The sequence below is a fragment of the Pipra filicauda genome, unplaced genomic scaffold, assembly GCF_003945595.2.
Source record: "Pipra filicauda isolate LSUMZ 115617 unplaced genomic scaffold, ASM394559v2 scaffold31_size4109673_pilon, whole genome shotgun sequence".
NCBI lineage: Eukaryota > Metazoa > Chordata > Aves > Passeriformes > Pipridae > Pipra > Pipra filicauda.
This window is the reverse complement of record NW_024104443.1, coordinates 877,099-891,627: the sequence shown is the minus strand read 5'-3', so window position 1 is coordinate 891,627 and position 14,529 is coordinate 877,099. Positions and strand designations below refer to the sequence as shown.

At 43.2% G+C, this 14,529-nt stretch overlaps 1 protein-coding gene and 1 long non-coding RNA gene across 2 annotated transcripts in view; one reads left to right on the top strand and one right to left on the bottom strand.

Annotated features, from left to right (window-relative positions):
• Positions 1-14,529, top strand: part of CARD11 (caspase recruitment domain family member 11) — a 43,570-nt gene that overhangs the window by 23,518 nt on the left and 5,523 nt on the right. The window contains exons 6-18 of the mRNA XM_027738494.2: positions 1,817-1,969; positions 2,063-2,188; positions 2,677-2,874; positions 3,358-3,537; positions 4,588-4,642; positions 5,865-5,962; positions 7,116-7,219; positions 9,893-9,945; positions 10,528-10,660; positions 11,193-11,394; positions 11,829-11,955; positions 13,054-13,294; positions 13,709-13,805. Of these exons, the coding sequence (XP_027594295.1) occupies positions 1,817-1,969; positions 2,063-2,188; positions 2,677-2,874; positions 3,358-3,537; positions 4,588-4,642; positions 5,865-5,962; positions 7,116-7,219; positions 9,893-9,945; positions 10,528-10,660; positions 11,193-11,394; positions 11,829-11,955; positions 13,054-13,294; positions 13,709-13,805 (1,767 nt within the window). The remainder of the gene's footprint in view (positions 1-1,816; positions 1,970-2,062; positions 2,189-2,676; positions 2,875-3,357; positions 3,538-4,587; positions 4,643-5,864; positions 5,963-7,115; positions 7,220-9,892; positions 9,946-10,527; positions 10,661-11,192; positions 11,395-11,828; positions 11,956-13,053; positions 13,295-13,708; positions 13,806-14,529) is intronic.
• Positions 5,410-5,850, bottom strand: LOC120323698. The gene is made up of 2 exons (XR_005564438.1): positions 5,819-5,850; positions 5,410-5,601 (listed from the first exon to the last, which is right to left on the bottom strand). It is a non-coding gene; the product is annotated as an uncharacterized LOC120323698 (long non-coding RNA).

Here is a 14,529-nt window from a genome sequence, read left to right as displayed (position 1 = left end):
TGCCCCTCCTGCTTACCCTGAGGATGGATTCAGCAGGTTACAACCAGTCTTTGTGTCCAGGCACCCCCACATCTCCTCACAACCTTCCTTGGAGGCTGCCCTTCGGGATCTAAATGTCTGGAGGAGTCTGGGAGAGCAGTGACAGCTCCCATGTGTTTTCAGTAAGAGACAGGGAGATGAGTGTCTAACAGGGAAACAGGTACCTATGGACAGGAGGAAGTGGCATGGTCTCTGCTACTGCTCCTCACCTCAAACTCACACACACTCCTGTTATAGTGCAGGAAGTGTTGGGTGAAACCTCCACCTGCAAAGCTACAACAAGCATAAGTGCAGTTTGGATAAACAGAAGGTTGGTTGTACAGCTCCCAGCTGTCTGTGGTGCTCTTTGCACAAACACGTGCAGGAGGAGGAGTGCTCCAAAAAAAATTGTCATCTAATAAATCAAGCTGTACAGGAGACATTGGCTCCTTCAAGGTGCAGAGTGCAGCTGTTTAATTGCTGAGCATTCAACTCTGTGGTTTGCCCTGCTGTGGTTCCTTGTACCAGCCTGTCACCACAGAGCTGTGCTAAATGCAGCCCAGAAATTTCTGCCAGTGGCTCTGTGTACCCTGTTTTAGGCTACTGTCATATCTGTGCCAAACAGTCTTAATGAAGCAGAGGGTGATAAAGGTCTCTGTGCTTGGGTGTTCAGCGGGTACCAGGGTGCCCTGTAGAACTCTGCTGTAACTTGCACAGGGAAAAATGTGATGCAGCAAATTTAGAACTCCCCTGTGAAAAGCTTAGCCAAATATTAGGGTACCTGTGAGAGTACTTAGCGCTTTGTTAGAAAAGGCTTGTGGCATTTTAAAATGACACTCAAAAAATTGTCAATAGAATGTCTTTCAGAAAGGGCTGTAGCTTCTAGCAGTGCCTAATGATTCCTAGTTCTAACACAAATCCAATTTAAAGGTTGAAAAAGGGTGTGGTGTAGAAGGTTCTGGGAGTTCTGATCCATGTGGAATCTCTTATATTAATTGAAATGATCTTATAGCACTTAAAGGAACAGAGAAATAATCATGAAATATCTGAAAATAGGATTGAAATACTCCAAAGCAAAAGTATAGACAAACTCTAAGCAGTTTGTTTTAGAAATGCTTAGAAATATTGGATAACCAAAATGTCCCTAAAATCTCCAGTTTAATCTAGATATTTCAAAAATAAATATGCATATTCCGTGCTGGCAATTTTATGCTTTTTAAATCTTCCTTTTATGGTTAATTTTAGATGACACTTTATGTGTCAGAACATGTTCTGGTAATCGTGTTAATTTTAAATCTGAAAGAAATAATATTGCTGGGCAGTATAGAAAATGAAACAATGGTACAAGCCACTCCAGCCATGTTTAATATTCTCTGAGCACAGCCCTGCAAAGGCTGTGCATGCTTTAAAAATTCCCCTGAATGTTTTCTTAGGCTCTGCTCTTAGGCAAAGGGTGATTTTTGTGCTCAGTGAGAGCTGATTAATAGAAAAAAGTTTTGAATGCAGGGCTTGGAGAGAAAAATTGTCACTGCATCCAATGTGGATCAAATTATAGCCAGTACAATAGACCAGTAAAACAATTCCATCATCAGACTATTCTGACAGCAAGACAGCCTTTATTTATGTTTTCTGACACTGTTTTAAAATATGAACAGATGTCTATCTCTTCTCCTGCTTTCCCACTGCAATACCTTGTTCATTTTCTATTCCTCTTGCATGTTACTGTCTCTGTTACTTCTCTCCTTGCAATGGTATCTTCTGTTTCCCTGGCCTGGCTCATGACAATGTCTTTCCTCAGGCTGACAAGCGGAGTTTGCCGGATTCGGACAAAGCCATTCTGGACATTCTGGAACACGACCGTAAGGAGGCACTGGAAGATCGTCACGAGTTGGTCAACAAGATCTTTAATCTCCAGGAGGAGATTCGTCACGTGGAGGACTTGAGAGACAAGGTGAGAAGCAGAAGGGGAGAGAGATGGAATGTCTCAGGGTGGTGCCCAAAAGGCCTCTGAGAGCAGTGCTGGTTAACAGTGTGTCATTTCCAGTATCTTGAGGAGAAAGAGGATTTGGAGTTGAAGTGCTCAACACTAGGAAAAGACTGTGAGATGTACAAGCACCGTATGAACACTGTGATGATACAACTGGAAGAGGTGGAAAAGGAGCGAGACCAGGTATCTAACAGTTAAAGTGGGGGAAATCAGTAGCAAAAGCCTACATCTCTTCTGTGTCACTTTGGGGAATTGTGGGTAATTGGGCCCAAAATACCGTTATAAAATAAGCAGTTAAAAGAATTACTTGTTGGAATTTGCATTACAGTAATTAAGCATAGGATAATATTGGGTTGTTTCCACTGTGTAGCATCTGGCAGGCAGGACCAAGGTCTTAACAACAGCCACTGCAAGGCTTTATGTCAGTGTTAAGTCACCCCATTTGCACTCTGGAGCATTTTCCCACCAACCAAGAGGGAGCTGTAAATGAACCACCCTCATCATCATAATTTTTAATGGTTCTGCTGTGGCACATCCAGCTCCTTACTGCTGTGTTAATTGGTGACTGGGTGCCAGTTCTGAAGTCCCTGTTCCAAACACCTCACAAACAAACCCAGCAGGAGAAGTGTCTGGTGCCCAGGTGCCGAAGAGGTTTCTCCTCCCCACCGCAGGCGTTCCGCTCGCGCGACGAGGCTCAGACGCAGTACTCACACTGTCTGATCGAGAAGGATAAGTACAGGAAGCAGATCCGAGAGCTGGAGGAGAGGAATGACGAGCTCCGGATCGAGGTGGTTCGGAAGGAAGCGTGTATTGTCAACCTGGAGTGCAAACTCCGGCGGCTCTCCAAGGACAACAACTTCCTCGACCAGGTAGGGCTGAGGAACACAGGTGTGATTTCTTTGGTTAAGGCTTGCTTTTACAAACATTCTGGTGTGGAAGGGAGAGGGGGCTTTTTTAATTCTCTCCATGAATTAACTGAAAAAAATAATCTCTTCCTACTAAATGTGAATGCTGTGAGTTGTTCTCTAGTGTGGTTCAGGTTGTCTGTCATGGATGTGGTTTCCCAAAGGCTGGAGTTTCACAGCTTGATTTTTAAATGGAAGGGAATGAAATGCAACAAACCAATTGTTTTCTACACTGGGATAGAAACTACAAGTACTTCTGAGGAACATGCCCCAGTGAACAGGAATCCCCACAAATAATCTAAATTACTGATTTGGGTCTGGCACCATGTTCTGCATAAGATTCTGAGGCACTGGAGTCACAACATGTTCAACCAGATTACTCTAAATAAAGGTCATGAGTTGTACCAAGTTGGTCTCAGAAGTAAAGTGTTTCCTTGTGATCTTTAGAGTTTGCCACGGAATCTACCCATTACCATTATCTCCCAGACCTTCGGGAATTCCAGCCCAAAAGCCAACGGTCAGGAAGCCGATGACTCCTCCACTTCTGAAGACTCTCCAGAAGACAACAAATTCTTCTTGCCTGATCAAGCTCGTCTCAAGAGAAGACTGAATCTGAAGGGAATCCAGGTGTGTCTGAATGTGAGGCTGGAATGATATGTGGAATGATATGTTGATACTGATAGAACTAGCAGACATAGCACATGTTGTGGTCGTGCCTCTGAAAGGGCTGTGGTGTAAAGATAAGAATTGTTTCGTGTCTGATAGTGAGCTGTCAGGTTTTGCCCTGTGGTGATTTGCATCTTGAGGAGCAGATATAATCAGGCTTCATAGGCCATTTTCTGTCCCTTGTGCCCATTTTGTGTTTTCATCTTGCTTCTGCTGTTCATTCACGTTCTTGGAGCATTGTCAATAAATTGATTCTTTGCCTCCTTAACATTAGTGGGAAAAAAATTACATAATGCCCAAGGTCCAACACACACTGAAGGAGAAAAAAGAAGCATTGGTGAAAAAGCTCACATCAGCTGGAAGGAAAAATAGAAAGAAATGGACACAATCTAGAGCAAAATTAACTGTCTAATTTGGAATTAAATTATGGCAATTTCCTCTCCCCTAAGAAGAAGGGGCAGCATGGGTTAGGTTCATGATTTCCCTGACTAGCTGCATTCACACAGCTATTACCTAATGCTACATTCATGAATTGTAAAAAATATAAAATCTAACATTCGGGGTTTTGAGGTTCCCTTTCCTTTTATCTGCGTTTGAATTGTCCCTGCCCTTCATAACCTTTCTGAGCTCTGACTGTCATTATTACTTATGGCAACGGAGCTGCATTTTTCACATTGCGCCCTCCAAAATGATGCCCATTGTATTAATAGCTGCCTGAAACCAGTCCCAAGGCACCCAATTCACCTTTTGTCTCTTTGTTCCCTGGGCAGAATCTGGAAATTACAAGGCATTTGGGCCAGACTTTCCAAAGCAGTCAAGTAGCCAACCCTCGATGGCTGCCATGGCATTTAAATAGCTAAATATCTTCTGAATTTGGGGTCCTGTTGTTTAAAGGAGGGCAAATATATTGCAGCATAACAGCGGAGAAAAAAAAAAGGGGTGAAAATATCTGGTTTACAGTGTGTGGCAAGTATTCTGCATTTGTGCTGATTTTTGTCCTCTTTCTTTTAGATAAGTCCAAGAGCTAAATCCCCTGTCAGCATGAACAAAACATCAGAGTTTCAAGGTCAGAAAGAGCATCCATGTTCTTATTCCTTTTCCACTGCTTTGTCTCATTCACTTAATCTCTTTAAGTTGTTTTAACAAATATGCCAACCAGGGAAAGTCTTAACTAAGTCCAAGTCAGTAAAATAGGCAGTTTCTCTCATAGTTACCCGTGTCATAATATAAAGCAGTCTAGTGTTCTCTCTGAATGTCCTCTCCATCTAAAGATAACTCCACAGACACACAAAATACTGCATCCCATAGCTTACCTAAATTTTCTGTTTACTTGATTTTCCCTTTAAGTTTACAAAAATTTTAAAGTCATTTGTGTAACATCTGTACTAGAAGTCATTATACCATTCTCCCTTTGCTGTTGGAAAAATCATTCAAGCTGAAAAGGCCCTCATCAAGTCATTGTCTAATGAGTTCTTTTGTCCTTCAGCAAAAGGGAATTAATTTTAAATCTAAAGCATTGCAAAGGCTGGGGGAGGGTGATTGACCCACCCACCAGCCAGCTGCCAAGTTACCAAGTTTGTTGCTGTATAGTCATGTTTGAACTACTCCTAATTCCGCTTATTTATGTAAAACTGCTCTCAAACCAAACACCATTGTAGGCAGCACTTCCTTTAGTTGTTATGTGTGGCAGTGGGATCCCTGTTTTTTACAAAATATGGTGGGAAACACTGTTTCTGCTCCAAGATATTCCATGTTAAATAGTAGGTTTGGTATCAGGCAATGAGCATCACTAGTACAAATCAGAGGTGCTGAGGAAGGAAAGGAGTCCACAAAGACATTGACACTGTTTTATCTGGAGCTGCTGAGGGATCTCAGGCTTCTTGGTCCATGCTGTGAATTTTTTGTTGTGAAAAAAAGCATGATCAGTGAGTCAGCCTTATTGCAGACCGCCAGATTCAGGAGATGAAGTTAAAACACAAATTGATGAAACAATCCTTCTTCAATTTGCAGACAGCATTCATAGATCTATTAAAAACATACAGAACAGAGTTGAGAGACAGAGTCTGTCCAGGGTGTTGGGCCTTTGTGTGCATTGTTGGGAGCTGATGGGAAAGGAAAGGGAACCGGAGCTGCAGGGCACAGAGTGTGTCCAGTACAGGGTAAGGGAAACAAGATCAAATGGGAAGATAACCGAAGTGTTGTTGCACATCTGTGACAAACTCTGTCTGGGCAGTGATCTGACCTGGTTTCCTGTGCTGTCTGTGTTTCCCTGTCTCCCACGAGCGCAGCAGTGAGAGCGCAGGACGAGGACGGGGCCGACGCCAGCAACGGCCGCACGGACACGAGTTCTTCTGTCTCCATCAGCAGCTGTGAAGTCAGCAAGATTGTAAGGAGCCTCCACGTGCCCCTGACCTGTCTAGACTGTTCCTCCTGTTGTAGCTCAGAGCTCTCACAACCTAGCATTAGCACTCCCCAGCATCCCAGCTGTGATCACGTTCAAGGCCCTTGTCAGCGGCTCCCTTAATCCTTTTACCAGCATTTTGTTAGAACCTGTTATTAGCCTTTTCCAAAATAACAGAATTGGTTTATGTTTATTTAAAGATGTTTCAAAGGTATTTATGACCTCTCACTGTCTCCTTATGCCATTTCACATTTACTGTTAGAAGAAAAAGATTTGCTTTCAAAGCTGCTTTGTAACTTATTTAAGAAAATTTTAAGCATTTTTTGAGTTCCCTAATGCCTTTCCTGTCTATAAGTATCAGTGAGTGAGAAAAGGGGTGCAGATCACAGTTGGAAATTTCTGCATACCATACTCAAACCATTTCTTCCCTGCTTGCTGTATCCCCGTAATCTCCCAAGGTAGATATTCCATTATACATATGTGAGCACTGACACAGCAGGACAACCAGATAGAGAGAGTGCTCTCGCAGAGTGTTAATAACAAAGAACAAAACATCTTTCTAGAACACCGTGAAAAATGCTGCCCCCAGGAAATTAAAATTATGCTCAAGAATAGCCAGGAAAGAACTCCCTGCCACTTTTAATAAGCTTAGCAGGGTTAGGAATATTCTTTGGAATATCTGTTGGATGTTTAGATGATTTACACTGTCTTCCCTCTCCTACAATTCAAAGTTTAGTTTGTACTGGGAGATTAATAATTTAATGTACGGAGATACGTATTTTTCTTCCTTATTTATATATATATGAGTATGCATACGTTCTGCTTTGCATCCTCTTCATCCTGTATGTCAGCTGTGCAACACATGCACACATCAAGGGTAAAGTTACAGTGATTTAGTAAATCAGGCAGCCCTGTGGTCCCAGGAAAAGGTACAGTGCCAGCACCCAAGCTGTGCACAGTGCTGAGACGCTGCAATATATGAATGCTCCTGTATGCAGCACTCTGCACAGCCAGAATCAATTTTTCTTACTGTCGTGTGGGAGCGGAGGACCACAGGCTAATGCAGCTGTGAGTTAGAAATGAGAGCGCATTTCAGACAGATAACCTTGCTGACACCTTTTTGGTGTTTTGCTTAAAGCAAGCGCTGAGGAATCGCAATGACAGCATCATGTCGACCACTCCCGAGCCTCCAGGAAATGATTCCATAGTCCGGCGGTGCAAAGAGGACGCCCCTCATTGCAGGTGGGTCTCCACGCTGGGGAAATGTGTCTGGAACCTGCTGTCACAAGGAGAAGGCAGAAAGGGCCACAGATGTCCTTGTGTCTGGCTCTAGTTGAGGAGCTTCTATAAGGCGGCAGGATTAACTTGCTTAAACTTCTCAAGGCTACAGTCCTTCATCCCACATCTTGTCCAAAACACTCAGGGGTCTCTGATAGCTCAGCTGGGATGAATGATAGTGATACCCCTGCAACAGTGACTTCTTAATGTACATAAATAGAAATAGTACTGAAATGGCACCAGTGCTATTGGAGAAAGTGCTCTACGTTCGTACGCCGATACAGCTTCAGGTTTTGCTGCCTGTGTCTGTCCCTGTCCTTTCCCCTTCTCTCAAAGCCCCTCCTTCTGCTCTGTAAAGCTGCCAAAATAGAGCAGAGCTGCTTGAATGGCTGTGAAGAACAGGGGGGAGAAGTGGAGGAGGGAGGTGGTTTTTGTCAGGCTCAGGGCTCTGTATCTCAGCATAGCAATGAGGGGAGAGAGAGGCATTGCCCTCGGCTTCACCTTCTGCTGCAGCTTCCACTTGTGTGGGGTCACGGCCCTGTGGACTTCCCCTGGCATAGAAATCAGATCAGCTGGTGAGTGGGAAGTCGGTGGCAGGAAGGAGAGAGACCTCTCCTGCCTCACAGTTCCCTAAATGGCACTGACTCCTTTTCTGAAAGATCTGTGCCACACCGTGTTGGTGTCAATGGCATCAGTGTTTGTATCAGAAACATCAGAAGATACAAGTACAGTCCCCAAAGGTCCCAAGCAGAAGGAAGAAAAATCCAAAGCAAAGCAATTTAGAAGAAAGCAATATATGTGAGGGGTCTTTATTAGATCTGGTTTTAATATCTAATCTTTGTTAGAACTTTATTCAGATTTTTATGTTTTTCAAAACTGATTTTGGGCAGACAGCCACTTGCCTCTCTCTTTCTGGACAGCTTTGCAAGGCAGCTTTCCATTGAGGGCATCCTCAGCTGGTTCTCCCTTATTATTTTCTAGGCTGCTGAGGATTTAGGCAGTGTTTATTCTAGTCTCCCTTAGCTTCTCCTATATCGTCCTCCAAGTCCCCTTTTTAAGTGTGCTGTATTAATTCAAGATGGAGAAAAAAGGTTGTTTTATTAATGATTTGAATGGTTCATGTTTCAGGTGCTTGAGATGCCTTTGGCATGCCTGAACTTTTCAATATTTGCAGTATATTACAGAATGCAGTACAGGTTACATGGAGATTATTCATCTTGTGGACTTATTTCACTGTAGCTCTAACTATATTCTGTTCCATAAGTTAAGGCATTGGAAGACTTAGTTGTAGTGGAATCTGGAATTTTCCCTTAGATACTCTTTCCCACCAACATGTGGAAGGAAAAGGTACCTTGGAGCAAGATCTGAATGTAATCTTTATTGAGCTTGTAATCACTAAAGTCAAGTATCTCAAGAACGTGCCCAAAAGTTCACTGTAGTTTATAACTTCATAATTAGCCTGGTAAATTTTTTTTAACTTATTTGTCAACATAATACCAAATACTTGCTATTAGCATGCCAAGATGCAGGTTTTACAGTTCATCTGATCTTAATTTGTGTGGGGGAAAAAAAAGTGAGATCATCACTTAATGTAGGAAAAGGTATATTATTTCTCTGCTTATGCATGGTATAAAAATAGCTGACTCTCTGCAGCCTGGCTGCAAAAATTCACCCTTCATCTGAAGCCAAATATGAGGAATATCAGCTCCACAGGAGACCTACAAATCATTCTGAATGGGAAAAACAACAAGCTGTTATTTAAACAGCTTTGCAAACAAAGGACATGCTTTAATGAAGTCCTTCCAGGGAAGCAGGCAGATCACTCACTTGGCTGGACAGCCCCGATATCCCTGGAAGAGAAAAATTTTAGTGAATTTTGACTGTTTGTTTTTAAGGCCAACCAATTTAGCCACCTTTCACAGGAAGGACTGTGTCAGTGGGAGCTGGACTGGGAGCAGAGCTGGGGCAGTTTCTGTGCCTGGTACACCTTCATTCTGTACTGTAGGTACCCCAGTAACGGTGTGAGGTACCATTAAACTGATATAAAATGCTTCAAGGGTTTTAAATCAAGCAGGTGAATTACTCCTTTACTGCTGCACCTCAGTCCCTTCCCTTGCATTCACTCTGTCCATCAGTGAGCTTCTGACATTTTTGATATATCTTGGAAAAAGCCCATGGTATGTACAGCAGGCATTATGCAGCCATTTATCTCGGTGCTGAAGCAGATGTGGTGTGAGTCACACATGAGACCATCAGTCAGCAGCTTCCCTTTGGCTTCAGCAAGGTCTTCATTCCCTCACTGCTGTTAGCAGTTCTTCCCTCTGAACCTTCTTGCTGCTTCCCATGCTTCCCATCTTGGCTGACACATATTGTCTTCCTGCCATTTTCCCTCATTTTCCCTGGACCCACAAGTACATTGCTGGCTTGATTTTTCTGCAGCTGTGCCATTGCCTGACACAACACCTCCAACTTCTTCCTTTTTCACAGAAGTTCCTCCTTCAGAACTTAATGAAATCTGCTGAGGTTGGAAATCTGCTGAAAGCTGACAAGTGAACAGCTTTCTGTCTCTCTCTCTCCCCCTCTCCCCCCTCCTCTCACTCTCTCTTCCATTATCTCATGCTTTGTTTTTAATTCCAGCCTGGTTGAAGAGGACAATGACAGCTTTGGATGTGATGCTTTGGAGCTGGATGGTAAGCAAGAGGATATCACGTGTGTAGTTGAACTATGAGATCTGTGTGATTAGCTCCCCAGCTAATCAGAGACTGGCAAATAACCAACTCCTGCTCTAAATAATGGGACACACAATCTGAGAATAAATCAAGAAAACAAAGGGCCAGCTAGTGGTGAGAATGAGAAAGCAGTTATTCCTGAAGAACTGAGTGGGAAGAGGGTTAGTTTTTTTACCATGAGGGTGGTCAAACACTGGAACAGGGTTGTCCAGAGATGTTGACTAGTCTCCGTCCTTGGAGATATTCAAAACCCAACTGGACAAGTCCTGAGCAATCTCCTTGAGTTGACCCTCCACTGAACAGGGACTTAGACAAGAGAGTCTCCAGAGCCCCCTTCCCACTTGCTGTTCTGTACAGTGATCAGGAAGGTCCAGTAAGCAAGGCTGGCATTCCTTGTGCTGTGTCCAGCAGATATGAATCGTGCCTCTGCATTAGGAATTTCCTCCTTCAGCTTTGGCTGGGACCAATCAAACATTCCTTTTCCCCTTTTGCATTTTTGCCACTCTATCTAGAACTCATTTTCATTATTCTTTCTCTTTCCAGATGACAGTCATGACAGGCAGTCACACGGAGCTCCTTCAGTGCACTCTTCCTCTTCTTCTCATCAGTCAGAAGGCCTGGATGCCTATGACCTTGAGCATGTCAACTCCCTGTTTAGGAAGTTCTCTCTGGAAAGGTATTTGGGTTGACAGAAACTGAGGGGACAGTCTGTTGTGGTAGAGGTCCTCTATTTATCTATTAGTTGCTGAAGATATGGCAGGAATGATGCCACAAGTTGTTATTTGACACAAATACCTGTGCTAAGTCTTTACTTCTTTATGGTGGCAGTATAACATGTCATCTTAGAGCCCTTTCATGTCCTCTAAATCCACAAAGGCCATCCTAAAATTTCAAAAACTTCAAGGTAGACAAAATTTTCTAAAGGCTTGAATTTATCCTGAATTATTGAATTATCACAATTTATTGTGATCTTGCTGTCTTGCTGCAAGAGGTTGCTGAGCAGAGTACTGTTACACACTGAGTTACTCAGTCATGCCAGAGCACTTGAAGCTGTCCAGCTGCCCTTCTCCAGAACCTGTGCAGCATCGAGAAGGATTTCTGTTAGAGTCCTCAGTGCCTGATAATACTGAAAGTTTATTTGTGTGTCCCTCATTTATCATGCATTTAACTGAGACTGAGGTAACTGTCACTTCCTTTCATGACCACAGGCCCTTTCGTCCCTCTGTCACGTCCGTGGGCCGCCTCAGGAACTCGTGCCACGCGATCCAGCGCGTGACGCTGAACGGGGACAGCCTCAACTCCGAGATCACCCTGGTGGGGGGCAACGACAGGGGGAGCTTCATCAGCTCTGTCAAGACAGGATCACCTGCGGAGAAAGCTGGACTTCGGGAGGGCCACCAAATCCTCCTGGTGAGCTGGAAATGATCACCAAACAGTTCTGGATGTCTGGCCACCTACATGTGCTGTCCCTGGTCTCACATAAGTTCAACAGTGCTCCTGCTAAGTTTCTCTTTGCTCAGTTTTCTCTCTATTGCCAATGTTCCCAAAACATTTTCCTATTAAAATGCCTCCAAGGGGGAAAAAAAACCCCATCCCACAATTTATGTTCCTGCACTACTTACTCCTGGGAAGCCTGGGATTGCCAAAGTGCTGCAGTTCTGTTGAATTCTGGCATTCCTAATTTGATAGAAAAGAAATTAAATAATTACAACATAATTTACATCCCAATAGCAAAGTGTCTGCATTGTTTAATCAGAAAAAGATTATGACACTTTAAAAAAAAATGGTATAATTGACTTAGAGAGTGAACCTGCACTGGAAAGTAATATTTCTTTCATATCTAGTTGGAGGGCTGCATTAAAGGGGAAAATCAGAGTGTTCCCTTGGATACTTGCACAAAGGAAGAAGTTCACTGGACAATTCAGAGGTGCAGTGGTCCAGTAACACTCCAGTATAAATCAAATCATGAAGGTAAGACCAGAAGTATTTCTTATCTCAAATAGTCCCAGGTCTGTTACAGCAACCTGTCTGGAAGAGAATGACAAAACCAGAACATCCTTTGTATTGGGATAAATCTGGAGAATGCCACTGGTGTTAATTACAGCTCCTCTTTGGAACTGTTCCAGCTTTTAGCCTTGTGACTGAGAACAAAAAATGCCCATATGCTTGTCACTACAGGATTCTGAAGAATTTACATGGTGGGCCAATGAAGACATGAATCACAAAACACATTCAAGCTTATTTTTATGTACAGTTTTCTGCAATACAGTGTGGTGAGCTGAGTGATCTTTATCCAGCTGGTCGATTTAGCATTTACCTGATGGAGTTGCCCTGTTTATTACCTTTGTGGCTTTATCTTATCTTTAACAGCTGGAGTTCATGTTTGGTGAACAGAATTTGATTTTTGTGTTCATGGCCTATAATGATAATTTCAGGTTATGGATCAAAAGTTATGTTCCAAAATCCATTTTTTACTGATATGTGTAAATTGGCTTTTGTTTTGGGGGGGGAGGGGGTGTGCTGGTTAGAGAATTTCAGCTGCATAGATCACGCACAAAGTGATGTCTTTGATTTTCTTTGATGTTTTCAGACATAGGAAAGACTATTGCAATTTTTTTTTGAGCACCACTTAACTGCAGATAAAGCATGTTATAGATTCTGGGAGTGCCAATTAGAGCTAATAATAAGGAGAATAGCTTGTCATTAAATTGGTGGCAGAACTCACACTGAACTTAGATGGAGCTATGGCTGTGTCTGTGTCTTTGCAGAGTTCTCTGTTTCACAGGTCATGGGTGGAGTACTGAAAATGGAGTTCCCTAAAAGTAGCATTAGAATGAGAATATTCTCACAGATCTGACACCAACAGCACGAGCTGTCCCTGAGCCCCATTGGTGTCTCTAAGGGGCAGGCCCACGACCTTGCTGCAACCAGTGTAACCAGAACTCTGAAAATGACCCCCTCTCAGAGGAGCCTCAGAAGTTTGTGCTGTGGCTTCTCACAGAGGATTCCCGGGAATGCAGCAACACCATGGTGTGAGATCCTGCTTCACCCCTTCCCTCACTGCTGCAGGTTACAGGAAGCTGCTGTCGGAGCTGGAGGAAGGGCTGATCACGTCGGGGGACTCGTTTCACATCCGCCTGAACCTGAACATCTCCAGCCAGCTGGACTGCTGCTCCCTGTCCGTGAGGTGTGATGAGATCGTCCACATCCTGGACACCATGTACCAGGGCAGGTGTGAGTGGCATTGTGCCAGGGTGGATCCATTCACGGACAGAGACCTGGAAATGGGGACCATCCCCAGCTACAGCAGGTGAGCGTGATGCTGAGTGACCACGAGTGAGAGCAGTGGCTCTGTGAACAGGGACATGAATGACTGCTGTAAGGAAAGAGGTATATGTCTTAATTTTTGACATAAGGGCTGGTGATGTTAAACTGTAATACAAGCTATAAAGCTGTAGAAAAGAGATTCCAGTTGTTACTTGAAAGAATAATGTGGGTTACTCAAAAAAGTATCATGTGAAAATATGCCGTGGAGATTCTTTAATCCTTAACTGCACTGCAGTCCTGCTCATTATTTTGTTCCTGCATTTACAGCGTGGTTCAGTCAGTCCTCACTGCTATTTCTATTCAATCCTTTCTGTAGGCACAGAGCCGTTACAATCCAGCTTTCTTTTGAGTGGTTTCAAAAATGTCTTGATCAATGCGATTCCGTTCTTTCTTTCAGAGCCCAGCAACTTCTTCTGGTGAAGCTGCAGCGGTTGATGCACAGAGGATGCAAAGATGAGACAGAAAACTCCTATAACACCCTTCGGGCACTCCGGGTAAGTATGTACAAACAAGGTCTTTTTAACACCTGATACTTCCCTGGTACTTTTTTTTCATTTTTCCGTTTTCATCATCAGTTTACAGAAAGTCCTGTTTACACTCTGTGTAGGTTTTGATTGTGCCAGGAAATGGGTATCTTATGTTTACTTTAAATAATATTGTCCCTGGCAGTGAACGTAGCTCTGACTCACAATTAACCCTTCCAGCTATGAGGGAGCACACTTCAAAAGTCAAATCTCTGTTCTGTGTTTTAGTTAATCCTTTCCATTCTTCTCAGCCTGTAAACCTCCAATGCACTTTCATATGCACATGGGGAAGAAATTGTGTCCTTAGAGTCAATAATCAGAATTATGTCTCCTATTGCGAACAAACCTCTAACCCACAGAGCCCGTTGTCCCATATTATAAAGACCTGTCTCTTCTAATTTACAAGCTATGGAGAGAACTGGGATTATCAAGTCTTCACACACAATAGCTCCTTTTCTATCAGTCAAAATAATTTGATTTTTCTTTCTTTAGACCCAAAAGTTCCATCTTTACACAATTAAAACTACCTTCTGGGTGTATTAGTTACCATAAGTTATTTTTAGAGTCTGGGAGACACATATGTTTCTAACATTTGCAGAGGCAGGTAGACAGTGCTTGTACTTGATTTCAGTCAAGGTTAAATGTCACACATTCCTTCTGTACTTGTGTCCCCACTGATCAGAGGGACAGAGAT